This window comes from Odontesthes bonariensis, chromosome 22, assembly GCF_027942865.1.
Source record: "Odontesthes bonariensis isolate fOdoBon6 chromosome 22, fOdoBon6.hap1, whole genome shotgun sequence".
Lineage (NCBI taxonomy): Eukaryota > Metazoa > Chordata > Actinopteri > Atheriniformes > Atherinopsidae > Odontesthes > Odontesthes bonariensis.
The window spans coordinates 32840524-32867264 of record NC_134527.1 but is presented as its reverse complement, the minus strand read 5'-3'; the positions used below and the strand labels follow the sequence as shown (position 1 = coordinate 32867264).

Below are 26741 nucleotides of genomic sequence, written 5' to 3'. Positions count from 1 at the left end.
AAAGTTCTACGAGAGACAAAGGCAAGGTAAGGGCTGGAAATATACTCACTATGCAAATAGGAGTCGGCCGAATTACCACTTGGGAAGTAAGACAATCTGGCGAAGACTGGTTGCTCCTTCAGCTCCTATAAGGGTGTCTGGATAAAGGCAGATGAGGAGCAGGTGTGATGGCAGGAGCAATCCAGACTCTGCTCAAGGCTCCCAGGAAACCTGCTCAACCCTCACCTGAGACTCAGAAACCAAAGCAACGACAAACAAGCCTGATCGTGACACTCAGGAAGTCAGACATGATTGAATTTCAGGCTCAAAGGTTATGATCAGGTGCCAGTACCACAACTCCAACATCAGCATTGCAAGTGAAGATAGGAGAATGTCACTAGAACTGAGGAGAACTGTCTTTAAATTACTGAGCTAATCTTAAAGGACATGATGAAGGTCACCCAACTAAAGAAATACTAAAACCACTTTGGGAAAGGAAAGGAGAGCAACAAAAAGTTTTGGGTGGGTAGTTGAACATAAAGCAACAGTGACAGAAATAAAGGAAACAGACATAAGTCTAATCGTACCACTCCCAGTCATACATCCATGGGTACTTCTTGAAACAATAGTAGACCTTGCAGTACTGAACAAAAAGAGCAATGACAAAAACTTTGTAGTGCATCCACAAGTAATAAAAACATGTAGAAAATAATTATTACAGCTTTATTCAAATCTATACTGATGCTTAAAAAAAAACACAAGCAGCAGAACTGGCATTGCATTTATAATTCCCATGTTTAAAGTAAGAATTCAGAAAAGGGGGTGTGACGTATAAGAAAGCCCTTCGTAAAGCTAGAACTGCTTTAAAGCAAGACTGCAAGAAAGCTGGAGAGACAGTGGCGTTCCTCTAATTTAGAAGAGTCTCAAATAGTCTGGAAAGATAGTTTAATAACGTATAAGAAAGCCCTTCGTAAAGCTAGAACTGCTTATTATTCATCATTAATAGAAGAGAATAAGAACAATCCCAGGTTTCTCTTCAGCACTGTAGCCAGTCTGACTAAGAGTCCGAGCTCTGCTGAGCCAGTTATTCCTTTAACTCTCAGCAGTGATGATTTCATGAGCTTCTTCATCAATAAAATTGTTTCTATCAGAGAGAAGATTGATGGAGTCCTTCCCACTATTATCAGTGATGTATCATCAAGTACAGCAGCTTTAGAAGTATCTTTAGAACCTGATTTGTATTTAGACGGCTTCTGCCCAGTGGATCTCTCTGAACTAACAACAGCAATAGTCTCTTCTAAACCATCAACTTGTGTTTTAGACCCAATCCCAACCAGACTGTTCAAGGAGGTTTTCCCATTAATCAATACTTCCATATTGGATTTGATCAATCTGTCTTTGTTGACAGGATATGTACCTCAGCCTTTTAAGGTTGCTGTAATTAAACCTTTACTTAAAAAACCTACTCTTGATTCAGAAGTGTTGGCTCATTATAGACCTATATCCAATCTCCCTTTTATGTCTAAAGTTCTTGAAAAAATAGTTGCAGCTCAGCTTTGTGATCATTTCCACAGAAATAATCTGTTTGAAGAGTTTCAGTCAGGATTCAGAGTGCATCATAGCACAGAAACTGCACTGCTGAAAGTTACCAATGATCTCCTCTTAGCCTCTGATAGCGGACTTGTGTCTGTGCTTGTCCTGTTGGATCTCAGTGCTGCATTTAAATTAAATTAAATTCAGTTTTATTTATATAGCGCCAAATACAACAAATGTCATCTCAAGGCACTTCGATAATAAAGTCCAATTCAAGCCAATTGGAGTTCAATTCATTGTAATCATAATTAATTTAAAAATAATCCAATTTGTTCATATAGAGCCAATTCAAAAACAGTTTCCCAGCTAAGGAAACCAACAGATAGCACCTAAACTTGTCTTCAGTCCAATCTCCCGTCCTGAGCGTGCCTGAGGCGACTGTGGAGAGAAACGACTCCCTTTTAACAGGAAGAAACCTCTGGCAGAACCAGAACCAGGAAGGGTGGCCATCCGCCTCCACCAGCTGGGGTTTGAGAGGACAGAAAAGAGGGGACAACAAACACTGTAACACCATTCAAAGGATATCTGTTGGAACAGGGAAACACGAGTTAATGACCACAATAATGGCACATATACATAATGTCATTTGAGAAATTAAACAGGGGAAAAAGAGAGTAAAGTGAGGAAAGGGAGGACAGATGAGGCCCCCCAGCAGGCTGGGCCTATAGCAGCTTAACTATGGGATGTTTCAGGGTCACGTATATTATGTCTATGCACCAGAGAAGAAAACAGGCTAACTCTGGTTCACACTCCAGTACACAAGGTGGCGGTAATGCACCGTTATTGCCACCCGCCAACAAAAGGAAAAAGAAGCAGCAGCAGCGGCAGCGGCAGTGGGAGACTCCATAGGGGAGACTCTCCACCTCTTCCACCTCTTCCACCTCCTCCACCTCCTCCACCTCCTCCACCACTCATGTGGCAGAAGGTAAACAATTCAATGTCTGTTTCCGTAACGCCAGCTGAGGTTATTTGATCTGAAAGGAAGCTAGTTGGATCTTTCTTTCTGAACACAGCGACGGTTAGAGACGCTGCTCGGACAGCTCCGTGCTCCGTGCTCAAGGAAAGTTTTAGGTTATAATATAGACACATTTCAAGATTCAAGATAGTTTTATTCGTCACATACACAATCCTACACAGTACAATGTGCAGTGAAATTTGCTCGACAGGTGTCGTGTCCGACAGAGATTGTATTCCCTATGGGATCCACAGTATTACAGTTCAAAACCTAAATAAATGCTAATGTACACCTTTTAATGAAGTCTTTGAGGTTTGTTGTTCTATCTCTGAGGCTTCAGAATTAAATTGGATACTCGTGGCAAAAGATGGTTTTATTTTCTCAACGTGTTTTTGAACTGTATTATTTTCAATGAACTGAAAGAGTCCCACAGTCGCTGTGGAAGCTACTTTCTCATGACCGTTTAACCACTAAAATGTCCACCTGTAATAACGTAGATTACAGCGGACGCTGTCTGGGTTTGACTGCCTGCCAGGAAACAGAGACTGTTCGTTTGTCTCCTCTAACCCTGACCAGAAGGTGGGACAAGCTATAAGAGCAGTAAACTTTATAAGAAGTAACTGTGCCAACTTAAAAGACCATTTTGAAACAAACTGTTGAAATAAATGGTCCAACAACCAAATTAGTTTGAAGCAGTTGGAATCAGCTGCAACAACAATACTTTTTGTTAGTGAGGAATTTCAGGTGTGGCGTTATTGTGGGATCATGTTTCTCTGCTACTAACTCCCATACTGGCTCAGAGGCGTATGGGCAGCAGATCTGCTTCCAACCCCTGGGGCTGGAGGCGGCTGCAGCTCAGGAGCAAGAGCAGTCACCTGCCAATGGTTCAGGCCGGCGGTTCAGGCCGGCGGTTCAGGCCGGAGGTTCAGGCTGGTGGTGCAGGCCGGCGGTTCAGGCTGGCCTCCCTGGGTCAGAGTGTCCACTGGAAGACACTGAATCCTACTCAGGAGTACAGTGGAGCCTGTAACTGCACAGAGTCAGACGTGCGTTTGTGTGGGAGTGAATGGGTGAATGTGGCTTGCAGTGTCAAAGTGCTTTGAGTGGTCAGCTAGACCAGAAAAGCATTGGCACAGTCCATTTATCATTTGCCCGTTCGGCCTCTGTACTGTAACACATGACATGATCATCAACAAAGGTGCATCCATCCCAGTTTGAAAAAGAGCTGTGAAAGAGGCTTAATACTGTATTATTATTCAAATACACATTTCAGTTTCTTTTAACACATAATGCTTATAGGTCAATTTTTGTCCGGCAACAGCATGAATAGATGTTATCCTTCGATCACAGTGACAGATATCAGTTTTAGAATTTAGAAGCCATACAATGTTATTAGTTGCCATTTATGTGAAAATCAAAACATTACATTACATTACATTACATTACGGTCATTTTGCAGACGCTTTTAACCAAAGCGACTTACAATAAGTGCGTTCAACATCGGTAGGCAAAAGAACTTCAGGTCACAAGAAATCATAAGTGCATTTCCTTCCAAAACCAAACAGCTAAGAGCAAAACTAGTGCCAGAGTAAGTGCGATAAGTCAGGTCCCTAGACAGATGGGAAGACAATTTAGGATTCAATATAAACACAAGAAACTTGTGCTAAAGAAAATAAAAAATTAAAATAAAATAAAGGACCAGACTCAGTGAATAATTCTCATCTAATGTCCGTCCACACACACACACACACACACACACACACACACACAGAGAGAACAAAAAGCAATGCTATTCAATGATCAGTGACAGATAAGCCTATAGTTTAGTCTTTAGTTTTTTAATGCAGTACCTCTTCTTTGCCCTTGTTGTCACATACATGAATCTTAAAAAAAAGGAATTTGTATAACATAAATATATAAAATTACATGCGGCCTGGAGAAGATGTGGCTCAAACTACCAAACTTCTGATTTTGAGATGGTACACTTCTGGCCGGCCATCCAGTGAATTATGGGCATTTGAAGAGTTGCTATATGGTTGTTTAAAGCTTCCCCCCCCCCCCAATTGTAATCTTTCAAGACAGTTCAGTAATTAACTCATCTTTACACACACACGCACCTTATTTAGTGTATCCGTGTATCAGGCGTTCATTCCGTTTTCAAATGAAACAAAAAAGTTTTTGTAGCTGCAGAGCTTCGAGTGATGGTCTAACAATCCAACTGAGGTCTGAAATTTCATGGATTTGGCACTAACCAGTATCAAAAAGGTGCCTCTCTTTTTACAGTGGAAGTGCCACTATCGCCGACAAGCAATCACAATGAATAAAACAAGTTAAACAATTTAAATCTTGTTTCTGCTTACTACCACAAGATGATAGATGTGTATTTGAATTTTATCCCCCAAATTAAGGTACCCTCCCACTCAAAATGTACCAATAAATTGATGGGGAAGTGAATGAAATAAAACGCTGTGTCGGTGATGACCATTTGCTCATGCAGCTATGTGGAAGTAATTACATTGATCAAAAAATAAAGGGAACACTAAAATAACACTTCCTCATCTCAATGAATGAAATATTCCAGTTGAAAATCCTTATTCATTACATAGTGGAATGCGTTGAGAACAAAATAACATAAAAGGGATCAATGTTAATCAAAATTATTATCCATGGAGGTCTGGATTTGGAATCCAACTCAAAATAAAAGTGGAAAATCACACTTCAGGCTGATCCAACTTCAGTGGAATTTTCTGATGACAAGTCAAAGTGAGGCTCAGCAGTGTGTGTGGCCTCCATGTTCCCGTATGCCCTCCCTGCAACGCCTGGGCTCCTGATGAGGCGGCGGAGGTTCTCCTCAGGGATCTCCTCCTGAGGGATCTCCTCCTGAGGGATCTCCTCCTGAGGGATCTCCTCCTGAGGGATCTCCTCCAAGGCCTGGATTAAAGCATCAGTCAGCTCCTGGTGCAACGTGGTGTTGGTGGATGGAACCAGACACGATGTCCCAGATGTGCTGGATTGGATTCAGGTCTGGGGAACGGGCAGGATTCAGATCTGGGGAACGGGCCGGCCGGTCCACAGCATCAATGCCTTCATCATGCAGGAGCTGCTGACACACTTCAGCCACATGAGGCTGAGCGTTGTCATGCATCAGAAGGAGCCCAGGGCCCACTGCACCAGCATATGGTCTCACACTGGGTCTGAGGTCTCATCCTGGTACCTAATGGCAGTCAGGGTACCACTGGCTAGCACATGGAGGGCTGTGTGGCCTCCCCTCACCATTACTGACCCACCGCCACACCGGTCCTGCTGGAGGATGCTGCAGGCAGCAGAACCTTCTCCACGGCGTTTCCAGACTCTGTCACATGTGCTCAGTGTGAACCTGCTCTCATCCTTGAAGAGCACAGGGCGCCAATCTTGGTGTTCTCTGGTAAATGCCAATCTCCCTGCACGGAGTTGGGCTGCGAGCACAAGCCCCACCTGTGGACGTCGGACCCTCATACCCCCCTCATGGAGTCTGTTTCTGACAGTTTGAGCAGAAACATGCATGTTAGTGGCAGCTGGAGGTCATTCTGCAGGCAGCGCTCCTCTTGTTCCTCCTTCTACAAAGGAGGAGGTAGCAGTCCTGCTGCTGGGTTGTTGCCCTCCTACGGCCCCCAGCACATCTCCTGGTGTCCCGGCCTGTCTCCTGGTGTGCCGGCCTGTCTCCTGGTGTGCCGGCCTGTCTCCTGGTATCTCCTCCATGCTCTGGACACTGTGCTCAGACACAGCAAACCTTCTGGCCACAGCTCACATTGATGTGCCATCCTGGATGAGCTGCACTACCTGAGCAGCTTCTGTGGGTTGGAGACACCGCCTCATGCTACCTCTGGGGGTGAGAGCACTGACAGAATGCAAAGTGACCAAAACATCAGGCAGAAAGGATGAGAACAGAGAAATGCTCTGTGGTCACCACCTGCTGAACCACTCCTTTATAGGGTGGTCTTGCTAACTGCCTCTCCGTTCCACCTGTTGTCTGTTCCCTTTGCACAGCAGCAGGTGGAACTGATTCACAGTCAGTGCTGCTTCCTAACTAGAAGGTTGATTTCACAGAAGTGGGATTAACTTGGAGTTACATTGTGTCGTTTAGGTGTTCCCTTTATTTTTTTGAGTAGTGTATATGGAAGATGTCCCATCCTTTCAAATAAATTTCTCTAAGTTAAACTGTTCATCACAAAAACATTCGTCAGTAATGATGTTAAGATGGAATAAATGTGGATGTGTGGGGCTGCATGCTGACTGAAGTTTATTTGGTGACGCATCAGTCACTTACAGTGAACCACACATATGTGTCAGATTTAGATACATATATATATGTGTGTGTATATATCACAACACAACACACATATGTATGTATATATATATACATATATATAAATATGTGTTTACTCTTTGATGTTCTGACCTGCACCTGGTACTGTCACTGTATCGTCTCACTTTTTTGTTTTCTATCTCAAATGCAGAGTACCATGGGTCAACGCAGTGGCGGTACCATCTACCACATTTTTCCAGCTGCAGTGGTGTGCTGTGCTGCTTTGCTCCTCTCTGCTGCATTGCTTTACCTGTATCTGGATTCGGTGTTTCAGATGAATGAGCAGCTGGTATATCCTCAGGTGGGCTGTGTACCTCGACACTTTAAAATAGCGAGGATGAAAAACTGCACCACCTGGCTCCAGTGTTCACACATACGCGCAGAGGTACGCAAGCTGAAGCTGATCGGCCATGGAGCTGTGAAGAAGGTAGATTGGCTTTTAAATGGTACCTTAGTTCAATTTATTGTGTCTGAATGTCTGATAAGGAATGTAAGATCAACAAAAAATGTTATGTTACTTACGTTCTACTTCAACCTACATCAATGAATATAGCTTTCAATCAGCCAGACTGACAGGCGATGACAGCATTTCGTCAATAACAGGACAAACTAATACAACGAGACATAACTACTTGTATAAGTAGTTTATTTAAGTTTAAACATATTTGACAACATATTACCTACACAAAAATAAGTAAATGAAGTAATGGCCAAGACTGAGAATGGGATACGGAACCTCGGTTCCAGTTCTCGACAGAACTCCCTGAAGCCTGTCCCATCAACGACACTGATTGGTCTCATGTCCTTATATATGAACAAATTTATCTCTGCATGCACGCCTCTTGTCGTGCTGTGGACAAAGGGCTTATGGCGGGCGGTGCAAAATATGTTTAGAGACGTGGCTGTTTAGTTGGAGGTTCATATATTATGCCATGCTCATTTGGGTGCACATTTTCAAGGCAAGGCAAGGCAAGGCAATTTTATTTATAGAGCACAATTCATACACAGGGCAATTCAAAGTGCTTCACAGCTACATAAAATCACAAGAAGGCAACTTTGACAGAACAGTGACTCCTTCAGATGAGTGTTCATGGGAGGCTTTTTTAGGAATAAATTATTAGCTTATATCAATCAGTTTAATCTCCTCTGTTTTATTCATAACATACAAACACACCCTTTCTGCTCAAATAACACAGGGAACCCAAGGGATGATAACTGAGTGCAAAGAATTACACAGAAATTTAGTTTTAAAAATAGCCGTGCCTTCTTCATACGTCAGCCTGAACTGTTAAAAGCTGCCATGGAGAATATCTTTTTAGCAGTGTCAGTTGTGCTGTTGAATGTGCTCCATTCATTAAGCAAAAGTAAGCAGTTTATACAGTGAAATATGTTTGAATGTACAAACAATGTACTGTGTGAGGTCAATGGGATTCATGTAACTCTGAGCTCAACTTGCACTTTTATTTTTTCAGGTCTACGTGGCGGAGTGGAGACGTCAAAGGGTGGCTTTGTCTGAACTTTCCTCTTTGGATTATGTGGAGGATTTTCGCCATGGGTTATCAATGTTACAGGCCTTACAGGGCATGCATGTGGTGCAGCTGATGGGCTTTTGCTTTGAAGACCACATCCTTGTTACAGAATACCACCCTCATGGCTCTCTGCTTAACTTAGAAGATGTTTTTGAGCAATATCAGCAGAAGAACACATGGCCTATACGACTGAGACTGGCCATAGATTATGTCAGTATCCTCTATTACCTTCACAACAGCCCAGCTGGGCGACGAGTCATGTGTGACTCCAACAGCCTGGAGAAAACTCTCTCCCAGTTTCTTCTAACCAATGACTTTTACCTGGTTGTGAATGACCTTGATGCACTTCCTGAAGTGAATCTGTCGAGAGGCTTAATGGTGAAATGTGGCCAGCGGGAGCTCACTGGAGACTTTGTTGCCCCAGAACAGCTGTGGCCATTCAGAAATACTGGGAAGCCTTTTTCAGACAGTCTCATGCCTGAATATGATGAAAAGACAGATATCTGGAAGATCCCAGATGTGACACAATTCATTATGGGAAGAGTACCTGGAGGAGATTTAGTCCACTTCCATCTTTTTCAGGTCCATAAGGAATGTAAGAAAATAGACCCCAAGCTCCGTCCTTCAGCTCTTGATGTTTTGAAGGTATACAAATCCGTCTATAGTGCCATGGTCCGAGACAATTCTGGCATCAGAGACATACTTTAGAATGGGTCATTAACAAAGACAATCATTTAAAACGTGCAAATTGCAGGTTTACTATGTTGCACATTATAATAAAAGCTATGAAATTAAGTAATTTTTTTAGTTTATTTTTATAGTGTTGAACCTTTTGATTCCATTTTTCATGTTTCTTCTTAAACAGATTTTACAAGTGAAAATGAACAGAGTGCTCTGTACATTGAGAGATTCTCAATGCTTTGTTTGTATTTTGCCCACTTGACCTGCCAGCCATCTGGCTGTCAGTGAGCAACTAAATGCACTAAAACAACCTGGTATTGTCATATCTTTAACACAGGAGACATTTTTAAAGATCTTTTTTACACACACTCTCACACAAGTAGAGTTGTCTAGTAGGCATGTTAAAGCGATACAATGTAACTTCTCAAAAAGCCCACTCTGGAGCTCCCCCTACAGGCTTGGAGGTAATGTACAGTTACACTGTCGTAAATACAACACCCTTTCACTTTCACTTTTCACGTTTGTTGACGAACCGGCGAGGAGTCAGAAGGTGCAAGCTATGTCGACCGAGAAGGTAAGAGTAATCAAATGTACCTGGGAGCGTGAGAGGGGTCTATTTGTTTTTGCGGTAGGTGTGCCAGAAAGCAAGTCGAAGTACTTCCGCTCAGCTCCCGGGCCGCTACCGGGCCGCTCCAGCAAAGTTACATAGCGCAGTTTTTCCAACTCAGACCCCCGAAGGGCATAGGAGACAGGCCAATCGTAATATTAAAACTCATTCTAGCCGCACAAATTTTTTCAAGCTGTTATTTTAAGGTAGAAATGTTACATAGTATTACTTTAAGGCTGCCAGGCCAAGATGGGCTACAGCAGGGGACCATCAAAATCTTGTAAGGCAAGGCAAGGCAATTTGTAGAGCACAATTCGTACACGAGGCAATTCAAAGTGCTTTACAGCTACATAAAATCACAAGGCAATAAAATCATAAAAAAAATAAAAAAAACATCAAAAAAATCATTAATTAATTTAAAAGTGAAGAGTGCAGATAAAACATTTTCAGGTGTCATATGCACAGCTAAATAGAACTGTTTTCAGCCTGGATTTAAACATTGTCAGAGTTGAGGCCTGTCTCACATCTTCTGGAAGACTGTTCCAGATTTTAGGAGCATAAAACTGAAACGCAGCCTCACCTTGTTTAGTCCTGACTCTTTGAAGGTTGACTTTTTTTGTATTAAAAACACTTCTTTTATTGGTCGGATGAAATATGCTATTTTTTTGAGATAGGGATTTTTGGTTTTTCTTTACTTTTTTGCCAAAATCATCAATATTAAAACAATAAAAGGCTTGAACTACTTCAGTTGTGTGTAATGAATCTAAAATATATGAAAGTCTAATGTTTATCAGTACATTACAGAAAATAATGAACTTTATCACAATATGCTATTTTTTTTAGAAGGACCTGTATATGTGCAAATATACATACCTGTGAGTTAGATAAGTGGGCTGGGCTGAGTTTTTGTAATATTGTAGATGGTGTTCTGGAGCCCTTTTGGCATATTCCCCAAATATTTGCATAGGAATACATTTAGGGCCTAATCTTCATAAAACATGTAAAGTTTGGAGATTGTATTCTTGCGATAAAAGTACTTCTTGTTTCATGGTGATGCATCAAAATTCGCCATGGATACGTTTTGTGAAAATTCTCAATTTAAATATGGTTACATCGTGAAAGGCTGGTCTCACACACTTTTAAGGGGGGTAAATCATTAAGAAGTTGTAAGTCATAAACTAAAAACTATCACTTCCTGTTGTCAGTGGGCGGGATGAGATATGAGCGATTTATAGTGACTTTTGTTGTCATGACGTGATATCAAAATTCGCCCCGTCATCACAGACATGCCCTCAGGCAAAAACTTACAGACAAGTGTTACCCCCTTTTATCTGTCTTATGAACAAAGGTGTCTGAACAAATTTAGCCCAACTGAGCAGCAAATGAAGGGAGCATGCCTTAACCCCTGTCACTCACTTGGCAAAACAGAAATATTAAAACTTGTGTTAAAACTTTATTTTGTCTGTGAAAACCTTAGCTCATTTTGAAGGATTCTGAGATTGTATCATCACTATTTGGTGCCGTTTCTACTCTGCACTGATATTCTCAATTTGAAATGTAATCTTTTTAAATTAAGTAAGGGCTCCATCTTGATATCCCATTCATACCAGCCACACAATATGATCATCCATTTGAAATTTCATGTTGATTACATGTTTTATGAGCCAGCTATATGAGCTGACTGTCATCCAACAAGTGAGGTTTGCTACAAATTGGACATGGCATATACCAAGAATAACCACTTCCTTTTTATCAGTGAAACACTCCTTTAAGTGGGTGGGGCTATGGTGATGAGAGAATATTAACTTGTACATATGATCAGGAGCTGTCTGTCATTGTTGTGGAGAAAAGAGTACCCGGACTCGTCTTGGTCAGCCTCTGATGGGGAATTTATTGAACAGAACGACACAGTGACATGTACATTGCAGCATGCACGGAAATTCCCAATGACCTTAGTTTGCGAGATCTTCTTATACCTTTTAATATCATTCTGTGTGTGTGTGGCCCAAACCCAATCTCTATTCGGCACCTGCTGTCTGAGAATGCTGCTACATCTTCCTCATTGTATAAACAGAGTTCATTCTGATCTTAAACAACATCTGGTTCGAGCAGAGTCGAGACCCTGCTCTCCCCACATCATCCAACAAGTGAAGGCTGGTGCAGATTGGACTCTGTATGTATAAAGAATATCCACTTCCTGTTTCATGGTGAAACGCCAAAATTTGCCATGGATGTGTTTTGCCAAAATTCTCAGTTTCAAGAAAGTATCCTCATGAAAAGCTTAACTCTGTTCTAACACACTTTTAAGTGTGAGGGTCAAATCTTTGAGAAGTTGGAAGCCATGAACTAAAAACTATAACTTCCTGTTGTCAGTGGCTATGGCATCGGGCAGGGTATATTCATACAATTCTGATCAGGGCCCGAAGGAGATTACACGTTCTCATCAGAACTCTGGCTGTAGCATTTTGGATCAGCTGGAGGCTTTTCAGAGAATATGTGGGACAGCCCAATAATAATAATTTCTGCATCACTCTGAGACAGGGTGTTCCTGATTTTAACAATATTACGAAGGTGAAAGAAGGCAGTCCTAGAAACCTGTTTTATATGCGAGTCAAATGATAAATTCTGGTCAAAAATAACTCCAAGGTTCTACACTTTAGAACTAGAAGCCAAGGAAATACCATCTAGAGTAACTATATAGCTAGGCAATTTCTCCCTGAAGCACTCAGGTCCAAAGATAACGACTTCAGTTTTGTCTGAATTTAGAAGCAGACAGTTCTGAGTCATCCAGGTCTTTATGTCTTTAAGACATGCTTGTAGTCTGACCAACCTATTGGGTTCATCTGGTTTTATAGATAAGTACAACTGGGTATCATCAGCATAGCAATGGAAATTTATGCCATGCTGTCTAATAATGTAACCTAATGGAAGCATGTATAAAGTGAAAAGAATCGGTCCAAGCACAGAACCCTGAGGAACTCCATGACTTACTCTGGTGTGTGAGGAAGATTCTTCATTTACAAGAACAAACTGAAATCTATCAGATAAATATGACTTAAACCAGCCTAATGCAGTTCCTTTGAATTGCCTTGTGTACGAATTGTGCTCGACAAATAAACTTGCCTTGCCATGCCTTCCTTTAATCCCAATAACAAGTGAAGGTTTAATTACAGCAACCTTAAAAGGCTGAGGTACATATCCTGTCAACAAAGACAGATTGATCAAATCCAATATGGAAGTATTGATTAATGGGAAAACCTCCTTGAACAGCCTTGTTAAGATTGGGATTGATTGTTTTTGAATTGGCTCTATATGAATGAATTGGATTATTTTGAAATTAATTATGATTTCAATTAATTGAACTCCAATTGGCTTGAATTGGACTTTATTATTTAAGTGCCTTGAGAAGACATTTGTTGTAATTTGGCGCTATATAAATAAACTGAATTGAATTGAATTGAACAGAGCTCGGACTCTTTTTTTTTTTTTTTCTAAACCCATCCACCACCCCCCCTAATGGAGGACCTTTTTTTCTTCTTTATCCTTTTCTTTTCTTTTTCTTTTCTTTTTTTTTTCCTTTTTAATTAAGTCTATAACATAGATCAAAACACAATTTACATAGGCTGTTTCACTCATAAGATTAAAACTATAGAAATTGTACAGATAATAATAATGAGAAAGGATAAGGATAATAAAATAATGATAATAATAATACAAAACAATAAATAAATGTAAAAATAAAAAACATTAAAGTAAAAGAATAAATGATCACTATAACAAAAAAACATTTTATAGCAAATCTATCTTTTTTGATTTACCTTTTAGGCTAGTTTATTATTTTTTCTTTGACTCAGTTTTCCCAATGTTCCCCTTCTATAAGTTTAATCCATCGTTTTCCATACATTTCATTATTACCTCCATATGTCATCCCACATTCAATTTTACATTATAGTTTAACATAATTCATAAACCTTTTGATATTTAATCTATTCTTACATTTTGAACCAAAAATAAACATTTTCCCAAGTAGAAGGATTATATTTTGTATGCCTTCTGCCTCTGCCAGGTTACCAAATAGCACCGTAAACAGATCTGTATGTAGCTGGATGCCGTGTACAGACAACCAATTTTCAACCTCAAACCAAAACACCCCAGAGGTTGCACAGTACCAAAAAAGATGTTCCACTGTCTCCTCCTCTTCTTGACAGAATCGACAGTTCGGGGATGGTTCTATTTCCCACACATACAACATTTTTTTTGTTTCCAAAAATTTATAAAACATTTTGTATTGGAAAAATCTTATTTTATTGTCTAGTGTTGCTTTGTATAGTGTTTTAAAAACATATTTCCATGGTATTGGAGTATCCAGCTGGCGTTCCCAGTAGTCAATATATTTATAAGGAATATCTATGAGTTTACTGTTCACCAGATTGAAGTTATACATCTCTTTATTTATTTTTATTTTTGTGATCCACTTACCCAATTTTATATAGGGCCTGCATACCCATTGTGATACAGAGACTTTTTCTTTTTCTTTTCCAAGTTCGAGGTATCGATCCTACCAGCTGGTTATACTGATGCAGTGTGCCTACATCACCATATTTTTGTTTTATCTGTACATATGACAATATTTCACCTTTCTCCACAATGTCGTTGAAAAAAACTATTCCTTTTGTGAACATATGTTCTAAAAAAATGGTGCTACCTTTCAGCATTATATTGGAGTTGAGCCATAACATTTGTTGCAGTATTTCATCATTTCTTTCTGGTGGGTGAAACTGAAAGTGGAGCCAGCTTTGCAGTGCTTCAGTCAAGAAAGCCGAGAGTTGAGAGAAGATATCCTTCATTGTGAAAAGTTGTGATGAGTGTATTTGAATAAAGGGGAATAGTTTTTTTTTAAACAAAGGGTGTATCTTTCCCACCAGCTTACTAGAGAACCATTCCTTGTTGAAGTAGAATTTTGGAATAAGAGATGCTTTTATAGATAAGTTCATAGCTTTTAAGTTCAGCAGTTTCGTGCCTCCTACATTATAATCATTATATAGGTATGTGCGTTAAATTTTATCTTTCTTTCCATTCCATATAAATTTAAATATTTGTTGTTCGTATTCCTTATAGAAGGATTCTGCAGGTGTTGGAAGGGAGAGCATTAGATATGTAAACTGTGACACGACCAGTGTATTTGCAAGTGTTGTTTTGCCAAAAATAGTGAGTTTATTTCCTTGCCAAGGTTGTAATACTTTGCTGAGCCGTTTTAATTTGATGTTAAAATTCAAAGTCGATATTTCTTTGACGTTCTCTGGTATGTGGATTCCTAAAACGTCGATGCCACCATCCGTCCATTTCACTGGAATTTGGCATGGAAGAGTAAAATTTGTGTGTTTGAGTGAACCTAGTCTCATAATGTGACATTTTTCATAGTTGGGTTTCAAGCCTGATATTTTGGTAAATTGGTCCAGATCGTCTATGAGATTTTTCAAGGATAGTATGTCTGGTTTGATCATAAATGTTGTGTCATCCGCATACATTAATATTTTCGAGTGTATACCGTTTAGTCCCAATCCTCTTGTGTTTCCGTTAGATCGTATTCTTTCTGCCAATATTTCAATGGATAAAATAAACAAATATGGAGAAAGAGGACAACCTTGTTTCACTCCTCTCTCCAACTTAATTGGTTTTGAAAGGTGTCCATTATTAATAACTTTACTGGAAGCTCCCCTGTACATGACTTTAATCCAATTTATAAAGGAATCCCCAAAGCCAAAATATTGTAAGCATCTGATGATAAAAGTCCAATAAATTTTATCAAAAGCCTTCTCAAAGTCAGCAACAAAAATAAGACCTTCCTTTTCTTTTGTGTCACAGTGCTCCATAGTCTCCAGTAGCTGCCTAATGCTGTTAGATATATTTCTGCCTTCTAAAAACCCGGTTTGGTCATGATGTATCAATGTTGGTAGCACCTTTTTAATCCTTTTTGCTATACACTTAGCTAAAATCTTTGAATCATAGCCCTGAAGTATCAGCGGTCTCCAATTCTTTAGGTGAACAGGATCTTTACTTTTTCCACAGGAATCTTGTTTTAACAGTACAGAAATTGCACTTTCTCTTTGAGTTCTTATAAGAATACCTTCCTCATATGAGAAGTTTAGACAATCAAGAAGAGGCTTTTTAAGATGTTCATAAAATACCTGATACACTTCAATAGGAAGGCCATCCAGGCCAGGTGTTTTCCCTTTTTTAAAAGACATTATTGATGTATAAAGCTCATCCTCTGTTATTAGGCCCTCACAGGATTGTTTCTGGCTCTCTGTTAACTTTACATGTTTACTGGGGAAAAAGACATTTTCATCAACCTCTTCATGATCTTCCTTTGTATACATTTGTGTATAATAATTTTCTATTTCGTTCATAATTTCATCTGGTGTAATTAGTATTTTCCCATCATTAAGTTTTAATCTTTGTATATTCTTTTTTTAACTGTTTCTTCGCTGTAGGGTTAAGAAAAACTTGTTACATCTCTCGCCCATTTCCATCCACTGTGCTTTGTGTTTATAGTATGAAATGTTTGATCTTTCATGAATTAACTGTTCAAATTCTTTTTGTTTTTGCTCAAGTTTATCAAGAGTATCCTGGCTAGCGTCCTGTTTCTCCACAAACTCTGTCAAGACTTCAATTTCTGTTTTTAATTCCTGTTCCATTGATTTAAATCTTTTTTGTCTGTAAGATGCCATCTCAATTGTGTGACCTCTTAAAGCACATTTAAAGGCTTCCCAAACTATATGCGGGTTAGCAGTACCTATATTATAGAAAAAAAACTTCTTAATAAATTAATTTGTTTTCTCCACGAATGTCTGATCTTCTAGCAACTTTTGATTAAATTTCCAGTACCCCCTACCTCTGGGAAATTCTGTCATGTCAAGATGTAGGGAAATTAGTTGGTGATCAGATCTTAATTTATCTTCAATCATTACTCGTTTAACTTTACCTACCAGTGAAAAAGAAGTAAGAAAATAATCTATTCGGCTAGCCTGATTCTGCCTTCTCCATGTATACCTTTTTTCGATTTTGGGTTTTTTAATCTCCATATGTCCACCAGATCCTTCTCATCCATTATTGTTCTAAGTTCTTTAAGTGCACGTGGGTGATAATTAATTACATTTGATCCTTTACGATCCATTTCATTGTTCTGGACTATATTGTAATCCCCTACCATTATGTACTCGTCACTTACAGACTCTGTACCATTTATAGCCTTATTAATATCCACAAAAAAGGAAGGTTCATCGCCATTTGGCCCGTAAAGATTAATCAAACACAAACTTTTATCTTCAATTTTAAACTTTAAAATAATCCATCTTCCCTGAGGATGCACTTCTACATTCTCTATCTTCAAATTATAATCGTTATTCAGTAAAATCATCATTCCTCGTGTGTTTTTAAGGCCATGGGAAAACAAAATTGAACCACCCCACTCTTCTCTCCAGAAATCTTCATCAGGGGGAACTGAGTGAGTTTCTTGCAAGCAAATTATAGTATGTTTTTTTTCCTTAAGCCACGTAAATATTTGTAATCTTTTACTCTTGTTTGCTAATCCGTTAACATTATAGCTAGCTATTTGTATGTTAGGTCCCATATCTATCTAGATAGATTGATTTTTTTAAAGATTCCAAGTAAAAAGAAAAAATACAAAAAGGAAAAGTAGATACCAGGAATACTGATATTCTTTCTGCAACCACATGTCTTTGGCCTCCCCCACCCCCACCCCTTACATTAACCACCCCCCACCCAAACAATTTCATCATCATACACAAACACATATCTATCAAAACAGAAAAAAGAGAAATAGAAGAATAAAAGTAGGAAACAGAAAAAAAATAGCAAAAAGGAAAAAGCTCGGACTCCTTGTCAGACTGGCTACAGTGCTGAAGAGAAACCTGGGATTGTTCTTATTCTCTTCTATCAATGATGAATAATAAGCAGTTCTAGCTTTAAGAAGGGCTTTCTTATACGTTATTAAACTATCTTTCCAGACTAATTGAGACTCTTCTAAATTAGAGGAACGCCACTGTCTCTCCAGCTTTCTTGCAGTCTTGCTTTAAAGCACGTGTTTTGTAAAATGTGCACCCCTCAGTAGCATGATCAACTATAGAATTAAGAATACAGTTGAAGATGTCATCTTGTCTTTTGCAATTTGTAGTAAAGACATTGGGCCTCATGCAAGAACCGTTCGTACGCACAGATTTGTTCTTAAATCGTGCGTACTAGAGATTTAAGAGAATTTGCGCATTCACCAATCTTTTCGTATTTTACGTTTTCTTTCAGGTACGAACAGAATTTATGAGTGATCCAGACCTGTCGTAGGAGTTTCGTAAAATAGTCCGCTGTTGTTCGAATCAAGTTTGCTTGACTAATGGATTGTATATTTAATTATTTTGAAGCAAACATAAATAAATATATACATTATACCCCATAATGATGCTATGATAATTATGCATTAATTGAAGGTTAATTTGACTCTGTATATAACAAGGTCAATGGGAAGCGTAACCAGCGGCTGACTTGCTACTTTTGGATGCCTTAGCGCGTCAGGCTCTTGTGAGCCGTGCGCTCCCCTTGGTCATCAAAGCTCTCATCAGTTTATCACCCATGGTACATCAGATTCCCATACACCGCTGTCCAACAAGTACAAATTAAGAGGGACTTTCATGCCTTGGCTGGACTGCCAAACATAATCGGAGCAATAGACTGCACACATATACGCATCAAAGCACCCGTGCTGTTGTGGAGCGCACTGAGCTGAAGGCCAGGTGGGTGTGTCTCCATACAGCGGGGGGCAAACTGCTCTATAGCCCAGAGAAATTTGGCATGCCAGATTTGCACAAAATTGCCATGAATGAGGGTCTCCACCTGAACCAGCCCAGGCAGACCAGAAGGTGTGGTGCCAGAAGACCCCCCTCATGGACCACCCCATCAAAGTGCCATCATGATGAGGCAGCAACTGATTGCACGGCTTTAGTTGCAGTCATCGAGCGCCTGGCCATGGCGAGACGTTTATTTTTTTAAGCTATTTTCATATTAAACTATTTCTTTTTTTTTATTTCGGTGACATTACGAACTACAGGTGACATGGTATTATCAGCACTCGTAATAACTTCCCATTTCTTCGCTTTAGCAGTTCCTGTAATTCCACTGCTGACACTGCTAAAAATGACAGATTTTCCTTTCTGGATCTCTGAAAGCAGAACTTCAGTCTCAGAGCCCCTAAAGTTGTTCTTTTTGCTCCTTGATGTCATTCTCATGACTCAACACTCAACACTTCCTGGCACAGGAGCGAGGAAGCACTGCCTTATATGGTATTATTTTGGGCGTGGAGTATGCAAATTTACTATTCTCGTGCATGTGCCCCTTAAATACGCACGGGTGGCATTCATCATTTACGCAGGTCGTTTACACACTTTTTCTGAAGTTGAGAGCGTTTGTTGAATCTGACGTGGCGTGTTCGTACGAGACCTTCGTACCAAAAAAGTAAGAGAAATTTAGAATAAAAATACGAAAATGTTCTTGCATGAGGCCCATTGTCTTCAGACAGGGAGATAATCTGTAATTTGAGCATAGAATGAATGTAACTGATAGACAACATAAACCACTGACAAGTAACAGGCCAGTGAAGGCTATCTCACCCATGAAACAAAATTTTACGATCAGTTCGTTTTGTCACTTAAATAACAAAATAATGTACCTTTATGGTTTTGTCTTGTGTTGAGAGCACAGATAAAACAAAACCAACACTGACTGTGTGCCAGCCAGTTGGTGTATATACACCGATCAGCCATATCATTGTGACCACCTGCCTCATATAAAGTAGTTCTGTCTCATGCCACCCAAACAGCTCTGACAAGTTAGGGTGTGGAAAAACCTGGAGTGTCCGTTACAGGGATGTTAGCAGTAGACTAATTGGGGGAGGTTGCTACTGTAAAATGTTTAGGTAGGTGGCAACTTTTCAAATAACATCCAGTGAATGTCAGGAGACAGGTTTCCCAGAACATAAACTGTAATAGGATGAGAAGAGTTACTCACTTTACCTGTCAGTGGTTTGAATGTTGTGGCTGGTAGCTGAATGTAGACAAACAGAAAGATTCTGAGGATAAAAAGGGTTATTCAAACATGAAAAACCATACACAAAGATATAGTTTCAGTACATCCCCCACTTTATCTCAATTGTCCTAATTTACTAGTGGAAAATTATGGCTGAATAAACAAGCTTAACGCTGGCATCACTCGTGGCTCATGAGATTAAATGTAATAAGCTGCTTAACGTTGAGAATAGTAACAATAAGAAGTGGAGCAGTCTGAGACGGTCAGACAGTGGGTACAGTGTGGAAAACAGCAGCTGCTCACAGACTCTCTGCTCAGATCTGACACTTTATTCTTCCACTGCAGCCATCAGGACTCAACATCAGCTCGTAAGTTTGTTTGTTGGTTGTTTGTCAGTTTTTGGTGGGGATACTGGGAGTATAAGTTCACCTATATTAGCCTAAGAAATGACTCCCGCGGACACTGTGGTTTGACAGCATCTAACTGACTTTTTTTAAAAGCAGATTTTTACTGAGCATAATCTGTTTTTATCTTTATCATCTGAAAAAGTGTTAATCAGTTTATGGATGCTGCTGTAATTATTGACAGGAAGACATTATCCAGTGCAATCCATTTAGAACTAATGATAAATTCCTTTTTTCAGAACAGCTTTTTAATCAATCAACTTTGTTTCTTTAGTTCCGAGTACAAAAGGTGTTTGAAACTTATGAGATATTTTCAATGTATTACTTTATGTTCTGTGACAAATATTTTAGATCTCAGATATGTCCAGAGCATGATATGGTGTTTTAATTAATCCATTATAATATAAATGATAAAATCTGTTATCTGTAAAATCTCTAATCAGTCTTTTTTGTTTTCATGTCATGCGGAGGACATAACTTTATACGCATTGCAATGTTCATTCAAAAATGTTTTTTTAAGTGTAAATTTGACAAGTTTGTTTGACATTTCAAACATCAAGTTACAGCAAATGAAAACAAAATATTGATATTTTCTGAATCATCTTGCAGTAGACGTGCGTGTGTTGGATTTAAGAATGAGCAAAAGGGGGAGGAGGAGGAACAGCAAGAGGAGGAAGAGCTCCAGCAGCAGCAAACGTGAGTGGAAGCTCTGGCTAGAGTCAGGCATGCAGCCAGCTTAATCTTCTACTTAGCTCAGTCACATTTTTTTTTTTTGTTTGCCAGTACTTGAACTTCTGCAAATCAGTGCAGTATTGGAGTATCTCCTTTATTGTAAGGAAGTTATACATAATTGTACAAGGTAACAAAACAAGAATGTTACAAGATTTCTTGGGGTTATTTCCATCTTCCTGACATTTGCGCCTGGTTCAGACAGCAGAGATCTGTCCTGTGAAAGGATTCTGAAACTGGTGTTCAGTGTCATAAAGGTTGTACATCACTATGGTGCCATCAAAATGAGAACCATTTGGTCTAACATGCCTGTTGTATGTCATTTTAACATTAAATTAAACTTTTTTAGATATCCATGTTTTTACTTCAGTGAAATTTCATGTCTCGATATCCGTTCTGCCATTCTGCTTTGTATGAATCTCATTTTGACAGACAATGGCAGTTAGACATGTCAAAGATATCACTATAGCATAGGCTGATGCTCATTTACATGACGTAATTACCTAAATAAATACACATATACTTTAAAATAGTTTAATAAAACTTCAATAATCAGTATCCCCATACCATAAGGCTGGTATTTATACCATTTTTTCAAGCAAGATTTGAAGTCAGACATTTATACCGCTGCAATCCGGTCTTCCATGTTTCCTGTGTAAATGCGTCAGTGTGCGCAGCCTCTCCCGCCTTTCACCTCTGCCTTTGGAAGCAACATGGCTTAGAGCTTCCTCTCACTGTTGCCAATTTGTTTTCCCTTTTGAGGCAACTAGTGTTTAATTATGTGACATTTTGAGAAAACAATGGCTGGATTCCGTTAGTGTTGCCAAAGAGTGATTGCTGGTTAACTCGTAGTTTTATTGGGGGTCCTAGCAGCGAAGCTGCAGGAACCCATTGAGTTAGTAGCTTTTCTTATTATTATTATTGGGGGTCCTAGCAGCAAAGCTGCAGGAACCCCATTGTGTTAGTAGTTATTCCAATATTGGGGGTCCTAGCAGCGAAGCTGCAGGAACCCATTGGAATAGTAGCTTTTCCTATTATTGGGGGTCCTAGCAGCAAAGCTGCAGGAACCCCATTGTGTTAGTAGTTATTCCTATTATTGGGGGTCCTAGCAGTGAAGCTGCAGGAACCTATTGGAATAGTAGCTTTTCCTATTATTGGGGGTCCTAGCAGCGAAGCTGCAGGAACCCATTGTGTTAGTAGCTTTTCCTATTATTATTGATCCGTTTCCGCTGCAATTGAAGTCTATGGGAGCCCCATGAACGCTATGGTAAAAAGTTATGAAATTTGGCACATGTAATCAGCCAAGTGCCAAAGTAAAACTCAAGAATTTTCATGGCCCAAGACCTTACTCTCTAGCGCCACCAACACGTCAAAGTTCGAAGTGCATTCAGCCTAATAACTTTTGACTACTTGATCCAAATTTCACAAATGAGGAACCAGTTGAATCCCTGGATGCAGTCGAGGTCAACGCACCTCATGACGTTATCTGCACCATATTGGATAATCCGCCATTTTTAATTTAATTGTAAACCTACAAAAAGCATTTCAGGCCACGCAGATTGTCCAATCTCGACGGGACTTGACACATAGAATCTTCAGACCAAGCCGCACAAAAGTTATTATGTGGATTTTTTCATTTCACTTTCATTTGCATGTGGCAGCCAATCAAACTCCACGCCCATGCGCAAACAAGACGTTAGGCCATATCTTTGCCATTTATTGATGTATCGATGCCAAACTTGGTGCATGAACTCACAACGCCTTCCTGAGCAGCCCAAGCCTTGCCTATTGTGGCATCCTGCTAGGACCCCCACATCGCTGCTTGCAGCTATATTTATTATTCATCCGTTTCCGCTGCAATTGAAGTCTATGGCAGCCCCATGAACGCAATGCGAGAAAGTTGTGAAATTTGGCACACGTAATCAGCCAAGTGCCAAAGCCAAAGTCAAGAATTTTCATGCCCCAAGAGCTTACTCTCTAGCGCCACCAACACGCCAAAGTTCAAAGTGCATTCAGCCTAATAACTTTTGACTACTTGGTCCAAATTTCACAAATGAGACATCGTTGGAATCCTTGGATTATGACGAGTCCAACGCACCCAATGATGTCAATTTGCGTATACTTAGATTTTCCGCTATTTTGAATTTTATCAAAAAGCTTAAAAAAGCATTTCAGGTCACACAGATTGTCCAATTTTCACGAAACTTGGCACATAGACTCTTCAGACCAAGCCCCACAAAAGTTATCATGTGGAATTTTTAATTAGGCTTCCGTTTTCCAATAAACGCCAATCAAACTCGAGGTTGACGCCGCCAAAGCGGAAGTGAGGCCATATCTTGGCAACCATTTGATGTTATGACGTCAAACTTCTAACACAGACTCAAGACCAAGGCGGTAAGAGGCCCAAGAAGTTTGGTGACGTTTGGCCAATAGGTGGCGCTATATGTAGCAAAAATGCATTTTTGCTCATATCTTTGGATCCATTGGTCCAAATGTCACAAATGAGGTACCAATGGAATTTCTGGATGCAGTCGGGGTCAACACACATCATGACGTCATCTGCGCCATCTTGGATTTTCCTCCATTTTGAATTTAATCGAAAACCTTAAAAAAGCATTTCAGGCCACTGAGATTGTCTAATCTCCACGGGACTTGGCACATAGAATCTTCAGACCAAGCCGCACATAAGTTATCATGTGGATTTTTTTTATTTCACTTCCGTTTAACCGCTGCAGCCAATCAAACTCTACGCCGACACGCAAACGGGACATTTGGCCGCATCTCTGCGATGCATTGATGTATCGATGCCAAACTTGGTGCATGGACTCACGACGCCTTCCTGAGCAGCCCAAGCCTTGCCTATTGTGCCATTCTGCTAGGACCCCCACATCGCTGCTTGCAGCTATATTTGTTCAGTTTCTGCTGCAATTGAAGTCTATGGCAGCCCCATGAACATAATGCGAGAAAGTTGTGAAATTTGGCACACGTAATTAGCCAAGTGCCAATCACAAACTCAAGAATTTTCATGGCCCAAGAGTCTACTCTCTAGCGCCACCAACACGTCAAAGTTCAAAGTGCATTCAGCCTAATAACTTTTGACTACTTAGTCCAAATTTCACAAATGAGGCATCGTTGGAATCCTTGGATCATGACAAGTCCAACGCACCCTATGACGTCAATTTGCGTATGCCTAGATTTTCCGCCATTTTGAATTTAATCAAAAAACTTAAAAAAGCATTTCAGGTCACAGAGATTGTCCAATTTTCACGAAACTTGGCACATAGACTCTTAAGACCAAGCCGCACAAAAGTTATTGTGTGGAATTTTTAATTAGGCTTCCGTTTTCCAATAAAAGCCAATCAAACTCGAGGTTGACGCCGCCAAAGCGGAAGTGAGGCCATATCTTGGCAACCATTTGATGTTATGATGTCAAACTTCTAACACAGACTCACGACCAAGGCCGTAAGAGGCCCAAGAAGTTTGGTGACGTTTGGCCAATAGGTGGCGCTATATGTAGCAAAAATGCATTTTTGCTCATATCTTTGGACCCCTTGGTCCAAATTTCACAAATGAGGTACCGATGGAATCCCTGGATAGCGCTGATGATGCACATCATGGCATCATCAGCGCCATCTTGGTTTTTCCGCCATTTTGAATTTAATCGAAAACCTTCAAAAAGTATTTCAGGCCACTGAGATTGTCCAATCTCCACGGGACTTGGCACATAGAATCTTCAGACCAAGCCGCACATAAGTTATCATGTGGATTTTTTTTATTTCACTTCCGTTTAACCGCGGCAGCCAATCAAACTCTACGCCGACGCGCAAATGGGACATTTGGCCGCATCTCTGGGATGCATTGATGTATCGATGCCAAACTTGGCGCATGGACTAACGACGACCTTCCTGAGCAGCCCAAGCCTTGCCTATTGTGCCATTCTGCTAGGACCCCCACATCGCTGCTTTGCAGCTATATTTATTGATCTACTTTCTTCTGCAATTGAAGTCTATGGCAGCCCCATTAACGCATTGCGGGAAAGTAATGAAATTTGGCACAGGTAATCAGCTAAGTGCCAAAAGCAAAGTCAAGAAATTTCATGGCCCAAGTGCTTACTCACTAGCGCCACCAACACGTCAAAGTTCAAAGTGCATCCAAATGCATAACTTTGGACTACTTGGTCCAAATTTCACAAATGAGGTATTGCTGGAATCCTTGGATCATGACGAGTCCAACGCACCCAATGACATCATTGGCCTATGCCTACAATGTCCGCCATTTACGCGGACAAAACGCTTAAAAAAGCATTTCAGGCCACGCAGATTGTCCGATCTCCACGAAACTTGGCACATAGAATCTTCAGACCAAGCTGCACAAAAGTTATCATGTGGAATTTTCAATTAGGCTTTCGATTTTGCATAAAAGCCAATCAAACTTGAGGTTGACGCCACCAAAGCGGAAGTGAGGCCATATCTTGGCAACCATTTGATGTTATGACGCCAAACTTCGAACACAGACTCAAGACCCCTACTGTAAGAGGCCCAAGACGTTTGGTGACGTCTGGCCTATAGGTGGCGCTATATGCAGTAGAAATGCATTTTTGCTCATATCTTTGAACTTATTGGTCCAAATTTCACAAATGAGACATCACTGGAATCCTTGGATCATGACTAGTCTAACGCACCCTATGACGTCATTGGCCTATGTCTACAATTTCCGCCATTTTGAATTTAATCATAAAGCTTAAAAAAGCATTTCAGGCCACGCAGATTGTCCGATCTCCACGAAACTTGGCACATAGAATCTTCAGATCAAGCCGCACAAAAGTTATTGTGTGGAATTTCTTAATTAGTATTCCGATTTTCCATAAAAGCCAATCAAATTCGATTTTGATGCCGCCAAAGCGGAAGTGAGGCCTTATCTTGGCAACCATTTGGTGTTATGACATCAAACTTCTAACACAGACTCAAGACCCCTACTGTAAGAGGCACAAGAGGTTTGGTGACATTTGGCCTATAGGTAGCGCTATCTATGGCAGCCCATTAACGCAATGCGAGAAAGTTGTGAAATTTGGCAAATGTAATCAGCCAAGTGCCAAAGCCAAAGTCAAGAAATTTCATGGCCCAAGTGCTTACTCACTAGCACCACCAACACGTCAAAGTTCAAAGTGCATCCAAATGCATAACTTTGGACTACTTGGTCCAAATTTCACAAATGAGGCATCCTTGGAATCCTTGGATCATGACGAGTCCAACGCACCCTATGACGTCATTGGCCTATGCCTACAATGTCCGCCATTTTGAATTTAATCATAAAGCTTAAAAAAGCATTTCATGCCACGCAGATTGTCCGAGCTCCACGAAATTTGGCACATAGAATCTTCAGACAAAGCCGCACAAAAGTTATTGTGTGGAATTTCTTAATTAGGCTTTCGATTTTCCATAAAATCCAATCAAACTCGAGGTTTACTCCGCCAAAGCGGAAGTGAGGACATATCTTGGCAACCATTTGATGTTATGACGTCAAACTTCTAACACACTCAAGACCACTACGGTAAGTGGCCCAAGAAGTTTGGTGACGCCTGGCCTATAGGTGGCGCTATATGCAGCAGAAATGCATTTTTGCTCATATCTTTGGACTACTTGGGCCAAATTTCAGAAATGAGGAACCAGTTTAATCCCTGGATGCAGTCGAGGTCAACGCACCTCATGACGTCATTTGCACCATATTGTATAATCCGCCATTTTTAATTTAATTGCTGCTTGCAGCTATATTTTGGTATTGTGTCTGCTAACACAAACAGAGAAAAATGTAAATATGAGTCTTCAAT

General features: G+C 40.1%; 1 protein-coding gene across 1 annotated transcript; it reads left to right on the top strand.

Annotated features, from left to right (window-relative positions):
- Nucleotides 1-2386: 2386 nt before the first annotated feature.
- Nucleotides 2387-13064, top strand: pomk (protein O-mannose kinase). The gene is made up of 3 exons (XM_075456195.1): nucleotides 2387-2497; nucleotides 7021-7296; nucleotides 8342-13064. Exons 1-3 carry the CDS (start codon nucleotides 2486-2488, stop codon nucleotides 9104-9106), a joined length of 1053 nt encoding a protein of 350 aa, XP_075312310.1. The 5' UTR covers nucleotides 2387-2485; the 3' UTR covers nucleotides 9107-13064.
- Nucleotides 13065-26741: the final 13677 nt, after the last annotated feature.

What these genes read in the sequence shown, in the direction of transcription:
- pomk (XM_075456195.1), top strand. An exon ending in GCCATGGAGCTGTGAAGAAG is followed by an intron (nt 7,297 to 8,341) that starts GTAGATTGGCTT and finishes TTATTTTTTCAG; the next exon opens with GTCTACGTGGCGGAGTGGAG.